A 23370-nucleotide genomic window follows, 5' to 3' on the forward strand; every position below is an offset into this window, starting at 1 on the left:
TTTCAAAAATTATCTGGATTTTTTCTATCGGATAGAATTAAATGCATAGACATAGAATGAATAGAACGTACAAATCATTGCTTAAATGGGGACTCTCGTTCTATTAATTATATTTCTATGCATTTAATCCTATCAAATAGCCGAAATCTGGATAGATAACATTTTTCACCAACATCAACAAAATGATGGACTTTCTTGTGGAAGAATGGTGTCGCATCCCTCCGATAGAGTTCCAGACACTTATAGAACCTACGCCAAGGTGCATTGCAGCCCAACGCCCTATTAAGACACTATGTTGGTGTTTCCTTTATTTTGGCAGTTATCTGTATATCACATGCACGTTCACACACACGTACAGGAACGAGTTTTCTGCGTGCCACAACTGTTAGCCGCTGAGCTAAAGTCTAGGCCTTAGTTTGGGGAACTAAATCAAGTCTTTAGTCTCTGACAAGGCTACTCATCATGCTAGCATGGTGTACCCAACCAACTGTGTTCCATTTAACTGAACACTACTGTGACTAAAATAAAGAGCACAACATTATCAATCACCTTCATGACTCTTTGGATTTTGCAACAATAAATACATCTATTCTGTCAACAAGGCAAACATCACAATTTCTAAACATCTTAAAATTCAACAATAGTCAAAAAAAAGGCCCTTGATCAATCAAGCCATATTGTATAGGTATAAAACACTACAATCCTTCTTTCCCTCATCTCATTCATGATTGTCATATATTACTGAGGTTACTTAAAATGGAGGAATGTATATTTAGTGTAATTATAAATGACAATCCAGATTTGCCACTCTCACCAAGGCTAAATAAAAAAGCATATGCTGCATTTGACACTGCATGTTAACAGATGGCACAGACATATAGAGAAAGTTGAACACAGGAAGTATCTGAAACGTACTGAAAAGAGATCATGTCAAGGCCTTTGATGATCAGGAAGTCAACTCATTACGACACCTCTGTCACTAGACTGGCTCACCTTGGTTAGTAAGACCATTGCCCACTCAGAGCAATAGGGCTAAGAAGAAAGTGCAACATAAAGCACTTTGTAACAAGCTAAATCAAAAAGCTAGTGAATGCCTTGTGGCCTTTGACTAGAAATTATTGATGAAAACCAACACGGACAGAGACCGAGTGACATTCTGGGAGTGATACACTACAGGCCTGTAGACTAGATAGGCTGAGTGACATTCTGGGAGTGATACACTACAGGCCTGGGGACTAGATAGGCTGAGTGACATTCTGGGAGTGATACACTACAGGCCTGTAGACTAGATAGGCTGAGTGACATTCTGGGAGTGATACACTACAGGCCTGGGGACTAGATAGGCTGAGTGACATTCTGGGAGTGATACACTACAGGCCTGTAGACTAGATAGGCTGAGTGACATTCTGGGAGTGATACACTACAGGCCTGTAGACTAGATATGCTGAGTGATACACTACAGGCCTGTAGACTAGATAGGCTGAGTGACATTCTGGGAGTGATACACTACAGGCCTGTAGACTAGATAGGCTGAGTGATATTCTGGGAGTGATACACTACAGGCCTGTAGACTAGATAGGCTGAGTGACATTCTGGAAGTGATACACTACAGGCCTGGGGACTAGATAGGCTGAGTGACATTCTGGAAGTGATACACTACAGGCCTGGGGACTAGATAGGCTGAGTGACATTCTGGGAGTGATACACTACAGGCCTGTAGACTAGATAGGCTGAGTGACATTCTGGGAGTGATACACTACAGGCCTGGGGACTAGATAGGCTGAGTGATACACTACAGGCCTGTAGACTAGATAGGCTGAGTGATACACTACAGGCCTGGGGACTAGTTTAGTTCAGCTCTTGCTTCAACTTGCTCTTCTTGACTTTGGGCTTGGCTGCCAGAGGGGGCAGGGTGGTGGAGGGGTCTGACTCCTCTGGCTGGGGGGCTCGGGAGGGGTCATCAGGCGAGGTGGGGGTGGTCTCCACATCAGGCTCCTCCTCCAAGGGCAGGGAGGGGGGCTTGGGCTGGCTGTGGGGGGACACTCCTGAGAGACAGGTGTTAGAAACTGAATTTTACTAAGTATACGCAGTGTTCTGTAATGAGTAAATTTTCTATTGGTGTTACACTTCGCAAGGAGCTCTCTGAGAGACGTGAGTCAAGTTAACAGTCTACTGACAAGATCATATTATTATGTTAACTTGACACGTCTCTCTGTCTCATCCATATAACCGAGCTAATTACCAGTAGTGTAATGGAGGGTAAACGCCTTTTTTATTTTAAGCGAGCGTTTACCCAACTATCACGTAAAATGCATAAAAATATATAAGGATGGTGTGATGTGTTACCTGTGGGGAGTGTGATGCTCTTGTTGTAGCCTGCGGCGGAGGACATGGCCTGCTCCAGGGCCTGGTTGGTGCCTAGGGGCTGCTGGGAGCTGCCAGGGGCTTTACTTGTGGCCCCCGCCGAGCGCTGCTTAGACTTGGGGTCTTTGACCGGCTTGGTCCACTCCAGGCTCTCTCCCACCTGCAAGGCAGCGGCCATCTTCTGAGCCATGTCCATCAGCTATGGAAACAAAATGGCGGTATTAGGAAACGTCAAGAAATTGAAGAGGCCATTTTTTTTGCGATGTTATTAAGCCGGTGCAAGAATGTGGAACAATATACTGACCATACTGTATTACATTACATTCATCATATTAACATCAACGTCACGTTAATGCAACATTGGCAAACGTTTGTCTCTTCCATCAGTAGTTTGACCTCACAAGAGGCTGCTGAGGGGAGAACGGCTCATAATAAATGGCCGGAGCGGAGCAAATGGAATGGCATCAAATCATGTGTTTCATGTATTTCATACCATTCCACCCATTCCACTCCAGTCAATACCATGAGCCTGTTCTCCCCAATTAAGGTGCCACCAACATCCTGTGTTTGACCTACATTGTATGTAGAGTATAGAGGAAGCTACTGGATTGTACCTCAGGGTCAAACTCAGTGTTGCTGTCCTTCAGTATGTTCACTTTCCTTTCCAACTCCTGGTACTGTTGCAGGGCTCCATTCTTGTCCCCGTGGTTGTAGAGCAGAATGGCAAAGTTCAGGTTGACCAGAGGGTTGGACCTGGGAGGAACAAGGAGCCGGTGGAAACAGATCGACTCGATAAGTCATAGATAGGTAGATCAGTAATCAAAGGTAGAGTCAGCGATGTATGAAGTAAACAGCACTATTGGGTTGATGTCTGCAACAACTAAGAGCATTAAAGCGAGAGGTACTCTGTGGTCACAGGAGGCTGCTGAAGGGAGAACAGCTTATAATAATGGCTGGAACGGCGTAAATGGAATGGCATTAAACACCTGGAAACCATGTGATTGATGTATTTGATACCGTTCCACCCATTCCGCTCCAGTCATTACCACCAGCCCGTTCTCCCCAATTAAGGTCCCACCAACCTCCTGTGTCTGTGATACTCTGTATATGAGCACATCATCTTGCATCGCACCTACACTGAGTGTACGAAACATTAAGAACACCTTCCTAATATCAGGTTGCAATTGTATCAAGGCTTAAAAATCATTCTTTAACCTGTCTCCTCCCCTTCATCTAAACTGATTGAAGTGGATTTAACAGGTGACATCAATAAGGGATCATAGCTTTCACCTGGTTAGTCATGGAAAGAGCAGGTGTTCTTAATGTTTTGTACACTCAGTGTATAAGCAACATCTGCAGTGCTGCTCGTGGCGATGTCATATCTCTGAGTCTCATTTTAAATTAATTTAATTCAAACACAACTTGAACTTCGTAGATTGACTCAGGACATAAGTTCAAACTGAATGGAAGTTCGATTGGGAGCAACTTACTGGTCTAAAGCCACAGCTTGTTCATAGGATCTCCTGGCATTGTCCACGTCCTCCAGATTGGTCAGTGCAACTGAAAGAGGAGAGTGGTCAGTTCAGTGGTAACTACAACAACTAAACCTATACAAAAAATATAAACCTGTAAACATCCATAAACACATGAATATAAACAGATCCCAGTACATTAACATTATTCCTGCGTAAATATAAGGGAATGCCGATGTGAAACCTTGAACCAAGTGAAAGTGGCACATAAAGCCAATCCAGATGGGAGCAGGCCAGGCCAGGCTAGTGTTACCTGCTAGTAGCATGTAGAGTTCTCCCAGGCCAGGCTAGCGTTACCTGCTAGTAGCATGTAGAGTTCTCCCAGGCCAGGCTAGTGTTACCTGCTAGTAGCATGTAGAGTTCTCCCAGGCCAGGCTAGTGTTACCTGCTAGTAGCATGTAGAGTTCTCCCAGGCCAGGCTAGTGTTACCTGCTAGTAGCATGTAGAGTTCTCCCAGGCCAGGCTAGTGTTACCTGCTAGTAGCATGTAGAGTTCTCCCAGGCCAGGCTAGCGTTACCTGCTAGTAGCATGTAGAGTTCTCCCAGGCCAGGCTAGCATGACCTGCTAGTAGCATGTAGAGTTCTCCCAGGCCAGGCTAGTGTTACCTGCTAGTAGCATGTAGAGTTCTCCCAGGCCAGGCTCGCATGACCTGCTAGCAGCATGTAGAGTTCTCCCAGGCCAGGCTAGCGTTACCTGCTAGCAGCATGTAGAGTTCTCCCAGGCCAGGCTAGCGTTACCTGCTAGTAGCATGTAGAGTTCTCCCAGGCCAGGCTAGTGTTACCTGCTAGTAGCATGTAGAGTTCTCCCAGGCCAGGCTAGCGTTACCTGCTAGTAGCATGTAGAGTTCTCCCAGGCCAGGCTAGCGTTACCTGCTAGTAGCATGTAGAGTTCTCCCAGGCCAGGCTAGCGTTACCTGCTAGTAGCATGTAGAGTTCTCCCAGGCGGGGCTGCAGGTTGGTGGCAGCGCTGAGGAAGAGGAAGGCAGAGGCATACTGCTGCATGGTGAGGTGCACCAGGCCCAGGTTGTACAGCACCTTCCAGTCAAACGGAGACAGGTAGTGGGCCCGCTTCAGACAGCTGATGGCCTGGTTCACACAGAAAGGAAACCGGAACGGAGAGGGGTTTAACATGGCTAGACAACAAAACAACAACTGTCCTAAAAATGGCATTTGAGGTGTGTACTGTAGTCTTAGTATGCCCCCTTTGATGCCATGGAAATATATGACAATCTGTCAAATGACATACATCGGTCCTTGACGCCGTCTTATATGTACAGTATGTGAAATGTGAGAATACTCACTGCTACATATTTCTTCTTGCCGAAGAAGCACATGCCGATGTTGTTCCAGAGCGGGGGGCTCTCGGGGACCATGCATGCTGCCACGCGGTACTTGTTCATGGCCACATCAAAGTCCCCATGGGTCTGCATCATACTGCCTGCTGCCAGGACGGCCTAGCAGGGACGCATACACATAACTGACATACTGTACATCAGGGATCATCAACTAGATTCAGACGCAGGGATCATCAACTAGATTCAGACGCAGGGATCATCAACTAGATTCAGACGCAGGGATCATCAACTAGATTCAGCCGCAGGGATCATCAACTAGATTCAGCCGCAGGGATCATCAACTAGATTCAGCTGCAGGCCCATTTCTTCTTGAGTGGATAGTCAGGGAGCCGGAACATAATTACAAATAATTTGTAGACTGCAAATTGACCGCAAGAAGCTCAAACAGATATAATATCTGACTAAAACATAATAATTTCAAACCTTGCTTACATTTGTATACAATCACATATATCTCTCTATTATGCTTGGAAATACTTTGGAACATATTTCCAAAATTAAAATCACTTGGAGCTGATTTTCTGGTGTTTTTAGTCTTTTATGTCCAACAATAAAATAAAATAAATATATAAGTTTGAGAAACAGACTCCTCAACTGGCAGCTTCATGAAATAGTACCGGGTACTGTTTCTCAAACTAGACACTCTAATGTATTTGTCCTCTTGCTCAGTTGTGCACCAGGGCCTCCCACTCCTCTTTTATATTCTGGTTAGAGCCAGTTTGGGCTGTTCTGTGAAGGGAGTAGTACACAGCGTTGTACGAGATCTTCAGTTTCTTTTCTTACATGGAATAGCCTTCATTTCTCAGAACAAGAATAGACTGATGAGTTTCAGAAGAAAGTTATTTGTTTCTGGCCATTTTGATCCTGTAATCGAACCCACAATTGCTGATGCTCCAGATACTCAACTAGTCTCAAGAAGGCCAGTTTTATTGCTGCTTTAATCAGCACAACAATTTTCAGCTGTGCTAACATAATTGCAAAATGGTTTTCTAATGATCAATTAGCCTTTTAAAATGATAAACTTGGATTAGCAAACACAACATGCCATTGGAACACAGGACTGATGGTTGCTGATAATGGGCCTCTGTACGCCTATGTATATATTCCATTAAAATCAGCCGTTTCCAGCTACAATAGCCATTTACAACATTAACAATGTCTACACTGTATTTCTGATCAATTTGATGTTCTTTTAATGGACACAAAAATTGCTTTTCTTTCGAAAACAAGGACATTTCTAAGTGACCCCAAACTTTTGAACGGTAGTGTATATACAGTGGGGAGAACAAGTATTTGATACACTGCCGATTTTGCAGGTTTTCCTACTTACAAAGCATGTAGAGGTCTGTAATTTTTTTATCATAGGTACACTTCAACTGTGAGAGATCGAATCTAAAACAAAAATCCAGAAAATCACATTGTATGATTTTTAAGTAATTAATTTGCATTTTATTGCATGACATAAGTATTTGATACATCAGAAAAGCAGAACTTAATATTTGGTACAGAAACCTTTGTTTGCAATTACAGAGATCATACGTTTCCTGTAGGTCTTGACCAGGTTTGCACACACTGCAGCAGGGATTTTGGCCCACTCCTCCATACAGACCTTCTCCAGATCCTTCAGGTTTCGGGGCTGTCGGTGGGCAATACAGACTTTCAGCTCCCTCCAAAGACTTTCTATTGGGTTCAGGTCTGGAGACTGGCTAGGCCACTCCAGGACCTTGAGATGCTTCTTACGGAGCCACTCCTTAGTTGCCCTGGCTGTGTGTTTTGGGTCGTTGTCATGCTGGAAGACCCAGCCACAACCCATCTTCAATGCTCTTACTGAGGGAAGGAGGTTGTTGGCCAAGATCTTGCGATACATGGCCCCATCCATCCTCCCCTCAATAAGGTGCAGTCATCCTGTCCCCTTTGCAGAAAAGCATCCCCAAAGAATGATGTTTCCACCTCCATGCTTCACGGTTGGGATGGTGTTCTTGGGGTTGTACTCATCCTTCTTCTTCCTCCAAACACTGCGAGTGGAGTTTAGACCAAAAAGCTATATTTTTGTCTCATCAGACTACATGACCTTCTCCCATTCCTCCTCTGGATCATCCAGATGGTCATTGGCAAACTTCAGACGGGCCTGGACATGCGCTGGCTTGAGCAGGGGTACCTTGCGTGCACTGCAGGATTTTAATCCATGACGGCGTAGTGTGTTACTAATGGTTTTCTTTGAGACTGTGGTCCCAGCTCTCTTCAGGTCATTGACCAGGTCCTGCCGTGTAGTTCTGGGCTGATCCCTCACCTTCCTCATGATCATTGATGCCCCACAAGGTGAGATCTTGCATGGAGCCCCAGACTGAGGGTAATTGACTGTCATCTTGAACTTCTTCCATTTTCTAATAAATTCTAATTTCTAACAGTTGTTGCCTTCTCACCAAGCTGCTTGCCTATTGTCCTGTAGCCCATCCCAGCCTTGTGCAGGTCTAGCATGAACTGATGTCCTTACACAGCTCTCTGGTCTTGGCCATTGTGGAGAGGTTGGAGTCTGTTTGATTGAGTGTGTGGACAGGTGTCTTTTATACAGGTAACGAGTTCAAACAGGTGCAGTTAATACAGGTAATGAGTGGAGAACAGGAGGGCTTCTTAAAGAAAAACTAACAGGTCTGTGAGAGCCAGAATTCTTACTGGTTGGTAGGTGATCAAATACTTATGTCATGCAATAAAATGCAAATGAATTACTTAAAACTCATACAATGTGATTTTCTGGATTTTTGTTTTAGATTCTGTCTCTCACAGTTGAAGTGTACCTATGATAAAAATTACAGACCTCTACAGTGAGGGAAAAAAGTATTTGATCCCCTGCTGGTTTTGTACGTTTGCCCACTGACAAAGACATGATCAGTCTATAATTTTAATGGTAGGTTTATTTGAACAGTGAGAGACAGAATCACAACAGAAAAATCCAGAAAAACGCATGTCAAAAATGTTATAAATTGATTTGCATTTTAATGAGGGAAATAAGTATTTGACACCTCTGCAAAACATGATTTATAGTACTTGGTGGCAAAACCCTTGTTGGCAATCACAGAGGTCAGACGTTTCTTGTAGTTGGCCACCAGGTTTTCACACATCTCAGGAGGGATTTTGTCCCACTCCTCTTTGCAGATCTTCTCCAAGTCATTAAGGTTTCGAGGCTGACGTTTGGCAACTCAAAACTTCAGCTCCCTCCACAGATTTTCTATGGGATTAAGGTCTGGAGACTGGCTAGGCCACTCCAGGACCTTAATGTGCTTCTTCTTGAGCCACTCCTTTGTTGCCTTGGCCATTTGTTTTGGGTCATTGTCATGCTGGAATACCCATCCACGACCCATTTTCAATGCCCTGGCTGAGGGAAGGTACAGTAGGGAAAAAAAGTATTTAGTCAGCCACCAATTGTGCAAGTTCTCCCACTTAAAAAGATGAGAGAGGCCTGTAATTTTCATCATAGGTACACGTCAACTATGACAGACAAAATGAGGGAAAAAAATCCAGAAAATCACATTGTAGGATTTTTAATGAATTTATTTGCAAGTTATGGTGGAAAATAAGTATTTGGTCAATAACAAAAGTTTCTCAATACTTTGTTATATACCCTTTGTTGGCAATGACACAGGTCAAACGTTTTCTGTAAGTCTTCACAAGGTTTTCACACACTGTTGCTGGTATTTTGGCCCATTCCTCCATGCAGATCTCCTCTAGAGCAGTGATGTTTTGGGGCTGTCGCTGGGCAACACAGACTTTCAACTCCCTCCAAAGATTTTCTATGGGGTTGAGATCTGGAGACTGGCTAGGCCACTCCAGGACCTTGAAATGCTTCTTACGAAGCCACTCCTTCGTTGCCCGGGCGGTGTGTTTGGGATCATTGTCATGCTGAAAGACCCAGCCACGTTTCATCTTCAATGCCCTTGCTGATGGAAGGAGGTTTTCACTCAATCTCACGATACATGGCCCCATTCATTCTTTCCTTTACATGGATCAGTCATCCTGGTCCCTTTGCAGAAAAACAGCCCCAAAGCATGATGTTTCCACCCCCATGCTTCACAGTAGGTATGGTGTTCTTTGGATGCAACTCAGCATTCTTTGTCCTCCAAACACGACGAGTTGAGTTTTTACCAAAAAGTTCTATTTTGGTTTCATCTGACCATATGACATTCTCCCAATCCTCTTCTGGATCATCCAAATGCACTCTAGCAAACTTCAGACGGGCCTGGACATGTACTGGCTTAAGCAGGGGGACTGCAGGATTTGAGTCCCTGGCGGCGTAGTGTGTTACTGATGGTAGGCTTTGTTACTTTGGTCCCAGCTCTCTGCAGGTCATTCACTAGGTCACCCCATGTGGTTCTGGGATTTTTGCTCACCGTTCTTGTGATCATTTTGACCCCACGGGGTGAGCTCTTGCGTGGAGCCCCAGATCGAGGGAGATTATCAGTTGTCTTGTATGTCTTCCATTTCCTAATAATTGCTCCCACAGTTGATTTCTTCAAACCAAGCTGCTTACCTATTGCAGATTCAGTCTTCCCAGCCTGGTGCAGGTCTACAATTTTGTTTCTGGTGTCCTTTGACAGCTCTTTGGTCTTGGCCATAGTGGAGTTTGGAGTGTGACTGTTTGAGGTTGTGGACAGGTGTCTTTTATACGGATAACAAGTTCAAACAGGTGCCATTAATACAGGTAACGAGTGGAGGACAGAGGAGCCTCTTAAAGAAGAAGTTACAGGTCTGTGAGAGCCAGAAATCTTGCTTGTTTGTAGGTGACCAAATACTTATTTTCCACCATAATTTGCAAATAAATTCATTAAAAATCCTACAATGTGATTTTCTGGAATTTCTTTTCTCAATTTGTCTGTCATAGTTGACGTGTACCTATGATGAAAATTACAGGCCTCTCTCATCTTTTTAAGTGGGAGAACTTGCACAATTGGTGGCTGACTAAATACTTTTTTTCCCCACTGTAGGTTCTCACCAAGATTTGACGGTACATTGCCCCGTCCATCGTCCCTTTGATGCGGTGAAGTTGTCCTGTCCCCTTAGCAGAAAAACACCCCCAAAGCATAATGTTTCCACCTCCATGTTTGACGGTGGGGATGGTGTTCTTGGGGTCATAAGCAGCATTCCTCCTCCTCCAAAAACGGCGAGTTGAGTTGATGCCAAAGAGCTCGATTTTGGTCTCATCTGACCACAACACTTTGACCCAGTTCTCCTCTGAATCATTCAGATGTTCATTGGCAAACTTCAGACGGGCCTGTATATGTGCTTTATTGAGCAGGGGGACCTTGCGGGTGCTGCAGGATTTCAGTCCTTCACGGCGAAGTGTGTTACCAATTGTTTTCTTGGTGACTATGGTCCCAGCTGCCTTGAGATCATTGACAAGATCCTCCCGTGTAGTTCTGGGCTGAATCCTCACCGTTCTCATGATCGTTGCAACTCCACGAGGTGAGATCTTGCATGGAGCCCCAGGCCGAGGGAGATTGACAGTTCTTTTGTGTTTCTTCCATTTGCGAATAATCGCACCAACTGTTGTCACCTTCTCACCAAGCCGCTTGGCGATGGTCTTGTAGCCCATTCCAGCCTTGTGTAGGTCTACAATCTTGTCCCTGTCATTCTTGGAGAGCTCTTTGGTCTTGGCCATGGTGGAGAGTTTGGAATCTGATTGATTGATTGCTTCTGTGGACAGGTGTCTTTTATACAGGTAACAAACTGAGATTAGGAGCACTCCCTTTAAGAGTGTGCTCCTAATCTCAGCTCGTTACCTGTATAAAAGACACCTGGGAGCCAGAAATCTTTCTGATTGAGAGGGGGTCAAATACTTATTTCCCTCATTAAAATGCAAATCAATTTATAACATTTTTGACATGTTTTTCTGGATTTTTTTGTTGTTCTTCTGTCTCTTACTGTTCAAATAAACCTACCATTAAAATTATAGACTGATCATTTCTTTGTCAGTGGGCAAACGTACAAAATCAGCAGGGGATCAAATACTTTTTTCCCTCACTGTACATGCTTTGTAAGTAGGAAAACCTGCAAAATCGGCAGTGTATCAAATACTTGTTCTCCCCACTGTATATATTTATTTTATTTTATTTTTTTGCTCAGAAAACTTGGGTGGCCAAATAAAATAGATTTGGCCTGCGGGCCGCCAGTTGGGGAACCCTACTGCACATTATAAACATACAGTACAGCAGACCCAATGTTGCAGTACATGTATCAGGTGTTTATAAAAAGTGAAACAAGCTCATAATATGGTGGCCACTTACCTTATAGTTATTAGGGTCGTAAGTAAGTGCATTCCCGAGATGTTCAAATGCTTTTTGGTATTTTCCCAGCTGTGGAAGATTACCAACAATCAGTGACAACAAATATCACCATTCTGGAAAAACGTCATTCAATTTTTTTGGGGGACACAACATAATATACTAACCCATTTCCTAATAAAAAAACATTCCACTCTTAAGAGTGTGTTCAGAGTTGATTTCAGACCCACCTGCAGATACAGGAGCCCCAGAGTGGTCAGCAACTCTGCATTCTCTGGAGAGAACCTACACAGAGGGAAAGACACCTCTAATTTCACCTCTACGCATGTAATTACACATAATAATGTCTATCTACACTTAGTCTCATGCAAATAGAAGAACGGATCTTGTAATTTGCTGATTATTTAATGGGTTCGATTCAGCATAATTGCAGAGTATTAATTATGACTGGGGGGAAGAAAACACATAAAGAAAGCCTTGTGAGGGGAGGAGGAGAGACGAGAGGCTGAGGTTGAATCAAGGTTCACAATGGTAAGTCTAATTAAAAGCAAGCCGAGTAGCTGGGCGACTTGATTAATTCATTTACCCAATAGGCAGTAGTAATAATGAGCACGGCAACGCGGGACACATATATACACTGACTTTTGTCATTACCTTATTTCCTCCGCTGCCCTGGATAGGACGATTCTTTAATGGATATTTGGGCTGTGATCCTATATCCATACTAATATCCATACTGACATACCACTTACTCATACTAGAATACCATTTGCCAGTATGGATACACACACACACAAATGTATTGCTTCGTTCTAAGTAATATGCTAGTGAGGATACTGAAACAGAGATTTGGACTTGTACAGTATGTTGAACAAGGAAATGGGTGGCCTTCAGTCAGAGATGATAAGTGAGTCTGATTCAGTTGTTTAGATGATTGAAATCAACCATTTTAGAGCAGACATTTTTAAACTAGTGTGATCACAACCAGGAACAGATCCCAATGTTTAAAGCACAGCATGTTTTTTTTTTGTCTTAAGGGATTTTCTACTAACCTTTTATTCCATCTTAAATGAACATCATCATTAATAGCTATGTAGGGGAAAATTACCCTTCTGCTGCATAATCATTACTGTGAAAAGGTTGTCTAAAACTCGTCTATATTATCATTGCTCTATTATTAAAAAACTATTCACTAATGAAGGCTTTAGTGCTGCATGTTTTTTTAATAATGGAAGTTCAGTGAAAGTTGTTCCTCTAGTATTAAAAACGAACACATTTAGGTTTTTAATAACAAAGCAACCTTTCAACAAACCTACATTTTCTTCCATGAGGATGAACTTCTTTTAAACTTAATTACAGTGAATGTTCTCTCTAAATGTCACCTATTCACAATCCTATAATAAACAAATGTCCCATAGGAGATTTTCTAGAGCATATTAGAAGTAGTGCAAAGTTTCCCAACTTTTAGAACCGTTTTTTAAACGTTTAAAACGTTTTAGAACAGTCTCTACATCCAAACTTACTCAACTGCACTCTTGTACACTTCGATGGCTTTGTCCGTGTCTCCCGCCAACAAGTGGACCTTTCCCAGTGTCATGAATGTCCTGTCGTGTTTTTTCAACTGCAAGGCTGCATTCAACTGCTCTTCAGACTGGAAAACAACAGATATCTCTACTCTATCATCCACCGTCAAATACTTCAACACTGGCTGAGGTGCCATTTCATTCAGAAATGTGTATTAAAATAACCATTTAGTCGAATTACTTCCTTATGAACAGTGTGTCAAAATCCAGCTCATACTCACATGTTGGAAGTCTTTTATGAAGGAATAGCATACACCCAGATTATGGTTGATCTCCTGGAGTGAGAAAAATATCAGAGTGGCTATATGGAGCTACAAAACAAATAAAAATGGCTGAATATGCATATAGTTCAGTGTTCCACACTTAACCCCTATAGCTGAGAAGCAGTGTGTAAATCCAGGAAGAGCAATGCTGATTGATAAATCTTAAGTTGCCAATGGTTACAGGTACAGGCCAAAAATAAGGAGAGGAAACCACAATCTTTTCTCTTACCCAGTCTTTCTCATTGAGCTTCCCGGCTTCATGATAAACCTCAATGGCTGCCTTGTGTTTCCCAAGCAGAAAACTGAAAAAATATATACATAAACAACTATAAAAATGGACGTACAAGCACAGAGTAACCCTAAATCCAACATCTCCTAAATCAGCCAATGCCCGGTGTGTATTCTGCCGCAAAATGGTAGACGCGCATCACCAAGGCGGATGCCAAACATAGTTCCCATCCCTAATACCATACAAACTACCTTGATCTCGTAAGGAACCCTGCACAACACAATCTGATATCATTATTATATTCTGTATGACCTGTTCCTGCCTGTTGAGTGCTATGATCAAAAGCAGTGTCTAGCCCAGGCAGGCTCAGTGCTCAGGCAGGGTACTCTCTACTCACAGCGATCGGGCCACTTGTTTGAGGTTGTCGGAGCTGGTGGGATTGAGGATGGCACAGCTCTGGAACAACTCCAGGGACGGCTGGATCTGCCCCTCCAGACGCAAGATTAGTGCTTCATAGCAAGAAAATAGGCTTTTACATTAGCATGAAAAGGAGTTAAACCAACACATTAAAATCTAAGGCGCAGTAGGGGGTAGAAGCCTGTTTGTTGGGAGGAAATTGTGCATCTAAAGCTTGGTTTTGAGTGGAATAGACTAGAGCTCTGTTGTGGTTGGGATAAACCGTTTGAACGTGATGAACACACGATGAGTGATGTGGAACGTAATGTAGTATGGCTTCTCACCTTGTACGTATATGGCATATTCACACATTCCCTGGGTTTCCTGTAGCTGGTCTTTGATCATTGCCTTTGGGGAAACAACAAACATGATCTCCGCTCCTGGAGCAAACTGATGTTACAATAATATTGCAAGAAAGAATATTGCAAGAACTGAATATCGACTGTATTTCCTAAGTTGGTAGTCTCTCCCATAGCCGATATCTCCAACATACTGGGGTGGAGTGCCATGAGTCTGGCAGGGAAGACTAATACATTGGCTACACTCAGTTTTGGGATTGACAGATAAAGCATTCCTATGCCAACTAAGACGGACATACAGGTAACTGGCAAAATAATGTAAAACATTTTATTTTAAAGTGTCTTAATAGGGTGTTGGGCCACCATGAGCCAGAACAGCTTCAATACACCTTGGCATAGATTCTAGAAGTGTCTGGAACTCTATTGGAGGGATGCGACATCATTCTTCCACAAGAAATTCCATAATTTGGTGTTTTGTTGATGGTGGTGGAAAACGCTGTCTCAGGCGCCGCCTCAGAATCTCCAATAAGTGTTCAATTGGGTTGAGATCTGGTGACTGAGACGGCAATGGCATATGATTTACATAGTTTTCATGCTCATCAAACCATTCAGTGACCACTCGTGCCCCTGTGGATGGGGCCATTGTCATCCTATGGGGGCATAGCCATGGTAGCCAAAATAATGGCCTGCCCAGCATTTCTATACATGACCCTACGCATGATGGGATGTTAATTGCTTAATTAACTCAGAAACCACACCTGGGTGGAAGCAACTGCTTTTTAAATATACTTTGTATCCCTCATTTACTCAAGGGTTTCCTTTATTTTGGCAGTTACCTGTAGTAACCCGACATTCTTGGTTATAACAGCTGTTGTTACAAAACTGTACTTCGGAGATTGTGCAGTGGGTTCATATTTATTTAACCATGCATGCAGGGTAGGAGGAAATAGCATGCCCTAGTAGCATTTTCAAATGTACAGACGGAACACAGCTTGAAACAGATGATTACATCACTATCTTCTCAGCAGTCCCTTTTCAGTAGAAGACATTAAGACAAAGGGAGGGGGAGGGAGCCCTTGATGCCTTCATTCATTATCTGCATGCTGTCTAGGCTAACAGAAAGGGCAGTGTAACACCAATGCACATTAAACAAGGGGGAAATGAATGACAGTCAGGGACTGGACCGGACCACCGGCAGAGACAGCGGGGGGGGTGGCATACCTTGCAGGTCTCATAGTCTTTGCGGATGTAGTGCAGGTGGATGAGCCAGTTCCTCCTCTCCAGAATGGGAAGTTCCGGAGCTGAGGAGGAGAGGCAGAGTAGACATTCAGGGGTGATGAGGAGACGGCATATTGGCCCGATACCAAACAAACCCCTCCACCCTTTCTCATTATAGGCCCTTGTTGACCCGCGCTGATAAGAATAGATTTAATAGAACAATCCACGACGCGGTCAGAAATGAATGCATCGAGTACAGCAAAACGGTCTCATTCTTACCTCTCAGAACAACTGAAGCTGACATTACTGTATATGAGTTGAGTCATGCTGCCATGTAATGTTATACTATCTCAAATCAAAGTTGATTGGTCGCATACACAGATTTGCAGATGTTATCGCAGGTGCAGTGAAATGCTTGTGTTTCTAGCTCCAACAGTACAGTAATAATACCTAGCGATACAAAACAATACACATAATCCCAAAAAGTAAAAAGAAAGAAATCAAGAAATATCAATAAGAAATGTAATTAAATTAAGAAATATCTATAGCATTTTCAATGATAAATAAGAAGAGACTATCTCCTTTAAAGTTATTGCCATTCTATTACCTGAAACTACGGTGATCTGCATCAGTCTTTAATAAGACAACCACAGATGCAACATTTTCCAACAAAAACCCTTCAGGCTACATTCCTCACACGTAATACCTCAGTAAGTTAGATAATAGTTACAGTACTGCTAATTGTTAGCTACAGAACATGACGTTGTTTTATTATGCCTCTGCCATTAAGATATGATCCTTGTTGCCCAGGCAACCATGTCTTTAACAAGCTCAGGGCTCCTGACAGGAATGAGGAGCACATACTACAGACAGACAGACAGACAAAGGGAACATGAAAATCAATACAGTGGGATATATTTGGTGAGCTAAGATGGCCATGCCAACCGTGCTGCTGTATAACAGTACTGGAAACCTTTCCTCTAGCAGAACACAATTGTATTCAAGGAAGCGGCCATTGTAATTCCAAATAGAGTGACTTCTTTGATTTCAGTAATCCTTTTATCTTGTACCTACCGGTGAGGCAGCAATAGGATACTGGCTATATGAAATGAAGCTGACTGAGACTACACTACAGGGTCTGGTACTGCATGTTATTAGGCTAGTGCCTGTGGAAATACTGTGATTTACACCAAAGCTCCCCTCTGTTTTATCTCACCAATCGTTAAGTCGGAGCTCCAGTGTCTCACAGCAAGAACCCCGACTGGAGCCCCACTCTAACCCCACAGAGAGAGCCTTCCCTTTTTCCCCTGTTCGCTGAGTGGTAGACTGCAGTGCATGAAGACTGCATTCCCCCTCTCATATTTGCCGCATCAGATTTGGAGTGGCCCTATTTGTGGGCTTAATCCGCTTTGGCTCTTGCCGAGACAGCAATAATATTCTTGTCTCTGGGTTTCAGCTGCGGCCCTGTGGCACTCTAAGTCCACACTTACTAAAGCTGGGCAGATTTTGAGGAGGGAGGGGAGTTGGTGTGTGTGACACGTCTTTACGGGACAATACAGAGAGTAGCAGCCATAGGAAGAGGAACCCAGCATGGAACCGTCCAAATATAGCCAGCGAAAAGGTTTCATCCCCCCCAAAAAAATGCTCTCATTGTATGCATGATCTCTGTAATGTGTAGAGAGAGGAGACAGATTTGTATTATTCTGTTAACTATTTTTAAAAAATCCAGCTGAGCAACGAGGATAAGTTGGAGCAGAATGCTTGAAGAAAAGCCGAGATCAAAAGACCCCTGAAGCGGATCAAGTTCACTCTTCAACTTGTCACCTCTTCGGAAATTGAGGTCAAGTGGAAGAATTGTGGGTTGGTGCTTCTCCTACAATTGCTTTGTATCAATAACATGACTTGTGTAGTGGGCTGCGCAACAATGAGTTGGCACACAAAATACAGCGGGTGATGAATGAAGCGGCCTAAGGGTGATATCATGGCCTTTAAAAAAATATTGAAGGTCAACTTCTGTGGGATGGATGAAAACAATATCTACAAGCTATTCTATACGAATGACCTATATATTCTTACTGTGTCTTGGAATATGGTTGTGAGTTTGTCAGCTTAAACATAGGAAAAAGGGTAAGGGTGCCCTCTATAGTCTCATAAAATATTTGTTTAAAAGTCTGTAACACACTGCAGCGAGCATTAATTCTGGCATTTTGACTTAAGTCTCGTCCATATGCAACAGTGAGGGTTGGGTTTAGAGGACGGACTGTTTTGGCAACTACGATAACGGGAAAAATTTGTTCCGGGGTGGGTCCTCTTCAGACAGACAACTCTCCCAAAAAATCACAAAGCAGACATGCCAGAATGTCGTGTTTCGAAATCAAAGTTTGCAGGCAAAACATTTGCAGTGGTTTTAGTTAAAGTAGTTAATGCAAACTAGCCACTTGCGAAATGCACTCATAAAAAATAACCTCTGTGATCTTCATCTTGCTAGCTACTATTTTGTATTTTATTCAATTTAAGGTAGTGACTAGGCAGCAGTGAAGGCTGCTGAGGGGAGGATGGCTCATAATAATGGCTGGAATGGAGTCAATGGAATGGTAACAAAGGCATCAAACACATGGTTTCCATGTGTTTGATGCCATTCCAATGACTCCATTCCAGCCATTATAATGAGCCATCCTCCCTTCAGCAGCCTCCACTGGTAGGCAGTGACGTTGTTCCTCTATGCCAAACCGACGTTCTATTACGTACAGACGCTGTTAAGCCGGAGCGTTTTAAAATTGTGGGAGGCAACCTGGATATCTAGAGAGACTAATTTTGACTAGGGTGACCTTAGTAAATGCTTTCAGTTAGCCAAACCATTTCCCCCAAATAAATAGGCCTATAGCATCATACCTGTGTTTTTTTCTGTGCAACTAATGCCCTCCACTGTCATATTAAAACACAGGCCTATGTGACATTTCAATGGAAAACTGTAGTCTTTTGAAGAGAAGAAGTACAATCATTCACACAGTCACAGTTGTGTAATTAGACATTTACCTTTTGGAGCCTGGCGTTTCTTCAGCTCAGAGGCCACTGGAAGCTGAAAAAGACCAACAGTTACTTTGAGAGGGAGATCCATGAGGCAACACATTGTGATGTGGTCAGGGAGAGCGAGTCTCCATTTTGGAGCAACTCCTGGCCTGCATCCTGCCACCTCATTCACCATTCCCCTCTGGGGATGCATTATACACTACACCTGGACCATCAGACTCTTTTGGTGACAGTCAGCCATCTTTTGTTGGCACACCAAGTAGACTAGAACACTTATAAGGGAGTTTGATGCCGCTAGAAGGCCCTGTACTAGGCATGACATGGCTCCAGCGGAGACATGCCTGTCCTTTTATGTAGGAGCTTTACTTTAATACACTCATTACCTCTTTCACCACCTTTTGTTGTGGGGCTTTTGCTTCCCCTATAACTCACTTTACTGTTGATTTTGCTGTATTATTGATTTTGCATTGTAGATATGTTATGGTAGAGTAGTGTGTAATAATGAGTTGTGTTATGTATTGATTTATTGTATGTAATTGTGATTGGATCCCAGGAAGAGTAGCTGCAGCCAATGGGGATCCGGAATAAATACAAAATACTGTGTTTGGTATTTGTTCAAATGCAAGGTTTGTCTGTGCTTGCTGTTGCCAAGTTTCTTTTTACATTTTCTTTTTACATTTTCTATCACCAATAGGTTTTTTGTGTGGTTTTCAAATATTAAATTACTGCTAGAATATGTTATTCATTTAATTGAGTGTTGATTTGGTTGGACTAAATTGCATTGCAATGACTTTGTTCTACACATGTTCATAAAACACATTTATTGAGGGTCTCTTCAAAGAACAAAGCATTCACATAAAACAAAGTAATGTAACATAACGTTTACATAAAAAAATATCTTAAAAATACAAAGTGTAACATAGCATTCAAGAACATCTTGAAAACATACTGCCAAAAGTAAATAGCATTCAAGAAAAAGTGTTGCACTGCAAATTCACAACGTCGTTACAAAATGTTATTTGTTGGCATAGCCACAACATGAGCAATGCGGTATTTAACACTACGTAATCACAAACAACTTGCACCACAAAGCTCAAACATCAGTGTACGGTTATGATGGTGTCCTGCAGAGGTGTGGACTCGAGTCATGTGACTTGGACTCGAGTCAGACTCGAGTCATGAATTTGATGACTTCAGACTCGACTCGACAAAATGTACAAAGACTTGCAACTCGACTTGGACTTTAACATCAATGACTCGTGACTTCACTTGGACTTGCGCCTTATGACTCGAGAAGACTTGCTACTTCCCATGAAAACTGGGGAAAAAAAATCTCTCTCTCTCTCTCTCTCTCTCTCTCTGCATTGTTCTAGTGCAATATGCTGTTCAAATACAAGCATTTTTTTTGTGAAAATTAAATGTTATGTTTTTTGCTGTATTTGATTAATGTTATTGTATAAAAAGGTTTAAATAAATACAAATCTTACAGACATACATGATTTGTATACATTTTATTTCTGTGGTAAGAGGACTTGAAATGACTCGAAACTAAAATGGTAGGACTTTGGACTCGACTTGAGACTTGATGGCTTTGACTTTTGACTCGACTTGGGACTTGCCTCATCTTTGACTCGACTTGACTCGGGACTCGAGGGCAAAGACTTGAGACTTACTTGTGACTTGCATAACAATGACTTTGTCCCACCTCTGGTGTCCTGTAAAGAGGTCATAATGGCATCCCGTATGATAGCAACCCTTTCCTCCACTGGCCCTTGTAGTAAACTCTGGTCTTGCTCTGTGAGCTCAGCCTCTGTCTGCTGATGATCCTGGCCAATGAGGATCCGGTTCCATTCAGCCGAAACTCTTCTTTCTTCAGTTCGCACACATTGTGCAGTATGCAACACGCCGTCACAATGTCTGTCGTCAACTTAATGTCAATGTTCATGCACTTCACCAAACATCTCCAGCGTCCATTAAAGCGTCCTAAGGCGTCATCAATAGCCACCCAGGCAGAACTCAGGTGGTCATTAAACTTCTGCTGGTGGTTATTCAGAGCTGTGTCCTGGGTAAAGCCTGTCATTAATCACCTCTTCAGTGGGTACGCTTGGTCTCCTACCAGATGAACTGGTATCTCTACTCCATTCACAATCGCTGAATTCTGTGGCAGAGGGAATAATTGTAGATTCAGAAACAATTGTACACCTACAGTAAATAGGTCATAACTAAAAACTTTGCAACCATAGTAATGTGCTTAAATTCTATATAACTGTAGCAAAATCATAGATGTTTAATTACATACCTCCTGGAGAAAAAGATGGCCCCCCTGCCAGTCTGAAAAGATCAGAGTTGGCCAATACTCTGTCATCCCCTGTGCGACCTGGACACCCCACATAGACATCAGTGAAGCTAGAAAAATAAAGAAAATAAACAGTTAAAACATGTCTTATATATCACCAAGTGGTAACATTGCCTCTGTTTGTCAAAACAGACATTCGATGAGCAGCAGAACACTTACCAGAGGTTGTGATCAGCAACAGCCTGCAAAACAACAGAATGCTGCCCTTTGCTGTTCAAGTAGTCCTTTGGATTATATTTTGGGGATGTGTCGCGCAGATGGCACCTGCACATTGTGGATACCCAAGCTGCTTAAACCCACAGATGGTGTCCACGGTGCCTTCACCACCGGGTAGCGAAATAATGCGGTTGTACATCGTCTTCACAACAGCTGCGGTAACCTGTCGTAGAATGATGAAAACAGTAGAGACGCCGACTCCAAATAAACTTGAAATAATGTGGTACTCGCTCGGTGTTGCACACCACCACAAAAAGAGAGCAAGCATTTCACGGTATTCAATTGTGTTTCGGACATTGGTGGTCTGTTTAGTTATCTTGGACTCTAGTAACTGCAAGGTGCTCAAATGTGGTCCAAGTCATGCGGAAGTGTTTGCGCCATTGAACATCGTCGAAACCATCCCAACATCATACTGCAAAAATCTTCACCGCGTCTTCGATCCCGCTTCCACACGCTTCGAAGGCATGTTGCATCCTCGACTGCTGCTTCTTTCGTCAGTACAGATACTGTGGTTGTAGCGCGTAAACGCCAAAACTGTCGGTGTTTGTGCCGTCGTTCAACGTCATATCGTTGTCTGCTCAGGCGTATATCTCGAGTGAGATTATTCTGACTACTAGAAAGTAGACTCAGCATGCTCTGTTGCAACTTTACTACAGCATTATTTACCAAATGCATTAACGAAATTACCTTAAGAAGGCTGGCTCCAGCAACACTTTCATCCGCCATGTTTGCTGTCCAACAACAATAACAACGTGTCGCCGACTAATAATGACGACTTCACATCTGCTTGTGGCGTCCAGTAATATTGGGCGTCATTAAGAACGCAAGAAACATCTTTGAACTATTTGAATTGAATTTCAACGGATGGAATAAAGGCATACCCCTTGATTTCGAAAAATAACGTTATGACATTAATTTCGTGAGTTTAGCTAATTAGCTAGCTAAGCAAACGTATTACTGTAGCAGGTTAGGATAATTAGGTTAAGATTAGGAAAAGGGTTAGGGTTAGCTAAAATGCAAAACATTCCAACTTTTGTTGTCTTTCGTTATTTGACAAAAACATTTTAGCCATGACCCAATTAGAGCTGTAACGTCAACAGTTACTGCTGTAACGACTTTGCTAGCATTAGCAAGCTAGTCGTTAGCTATCTGCTATGTTTTCAGCTAGATAGAGCTGGAGAATGCTCAGCAAAACGTTCCTAGACATAGTACACTGCTAACAACAAACATCCCAGCTAGTTATCTCCGAGACATTGCAGATTTTATTCGGTTTACCATTGTAATCCCAATTCATAGCAAGTAAATTATCCTCACAGTTAGTGTGTTTTCTTCGTCCGCCATCTTGACCGCACACACAACAGCGCGCAGGATGCTGTTGCCATAGTTACGCTAGAGGAAAGGGGTCTTTTTTTAGCTGTTTCAAAAATCCTTACCAGAGATTATGAAGGAGTTCTGTCTCTAACGTCTCTGACATTGCTGTGTTGGGGAAATTACTCTGAAAGTATAGTTTACGAAGCTACCAATTACTTCACTTGAAGAAGTTAAACTGCACTAAAGCTACCCTTAAGAAAAATATAGTTTACTAAAGTAGTAGTAGTTCACTACATCCAAACTACTTCGTAATAAATTACCATAATTAATATGTCAAACTGAAATGTCATAGACTGCAAAATGCAAGAACAGATCACTTTGGGTCATACGTTAACATAATTAATGTATAGCTTTATGTATAATTTAGCCATAAGGGAAACACTTAAGATATTTTATGCAACCGGGCCCAGGACCACGTTCAGTTGTCAGACGTTCTCGAACGTTGCAGATAGAAAACCATGAATAGAGCCAATGTTATTCCTTAGTCTACATTTCAGAGAGGCATGTTTGATCTACATTACATATTTATATTTGAACGTTCCAAAACGTTGCGTCCTGCTGAACGCGCCCCTGCTTTCACCAATTTTGGTCCCGCCCTGTTCACGCTCCCTCGCCATGCTCGCACAGAGAACGGGACACAACAATGCTGGCTGAGAAGGGGCACTGTTGCCTCCAGTGCATTTAGGTGGAGACGTTGCGCTATTACAGTTTTTTTTGATTGCTTAAGCACGATTTTCAAAACAGGGCCCGTGTTTTCAAAACACTACACACAATTAGCACAACCACACACCCAATTAGCAAAACACTACAGATCCTTTGCAAAA

At 42.7% G+C, this 23370-nt stretch overlaps 1 protein-coding gene across 1 annotated transcript; it reads right to left on the minus strand.

The window, feature by feature from the left end:
* Window positions 1–284: 284 nt before the first annotated feature.
* LOC311121034 (BBSome complex member BBS4-like) lies at window positions 285–22528 on the minus strand. The gene is made up of 16 exons (XM_084195574.1): window positions 22490–22528; window positions 18610–18652; window positions 15577–15656; window positions 14341–14404; window positions 13998–14109; window positions 13601–13673; window positions 13330–13383; window positions 13049–13176; window positions 11756–11810; window positions 11529–11597; window positions 5197–5349; window positions 4810–4981; window positions 3855–3924; window positions 2979–3117; window positions 2347–2563; window positions 285–2045 (listed from the first exon to the last, which is right to left on the minus strand). The coding sequence occupies exons 1-16, from the start codon at window positions 22514–22516 to the stop codon at window positions 1849–1851; spliced, it is 1653 nt and encodes a 550-aa protein (XP_084051700.1). The 5' UTR covers window positions 22517–22528; the 3' UTR covers window positions 285–1848.
* Between the last annotated feature and the right edge of the window lie 842 nt (window positions 22529–23370).

Source organism: Coregonus lavaretus (assembly GCF_964263955.1).
Source record: "Coregonus lavaretus genome assembly, contig: HAP1_SCAFFOLD_870, whole genome shotgun sequence".
Lineage (NCBI taxonomy): Eukaryota > Metazoa > Chordata > Actinopteri > Salmoniformes > Salmonidae > Coregonus > Coregonus lavaretus.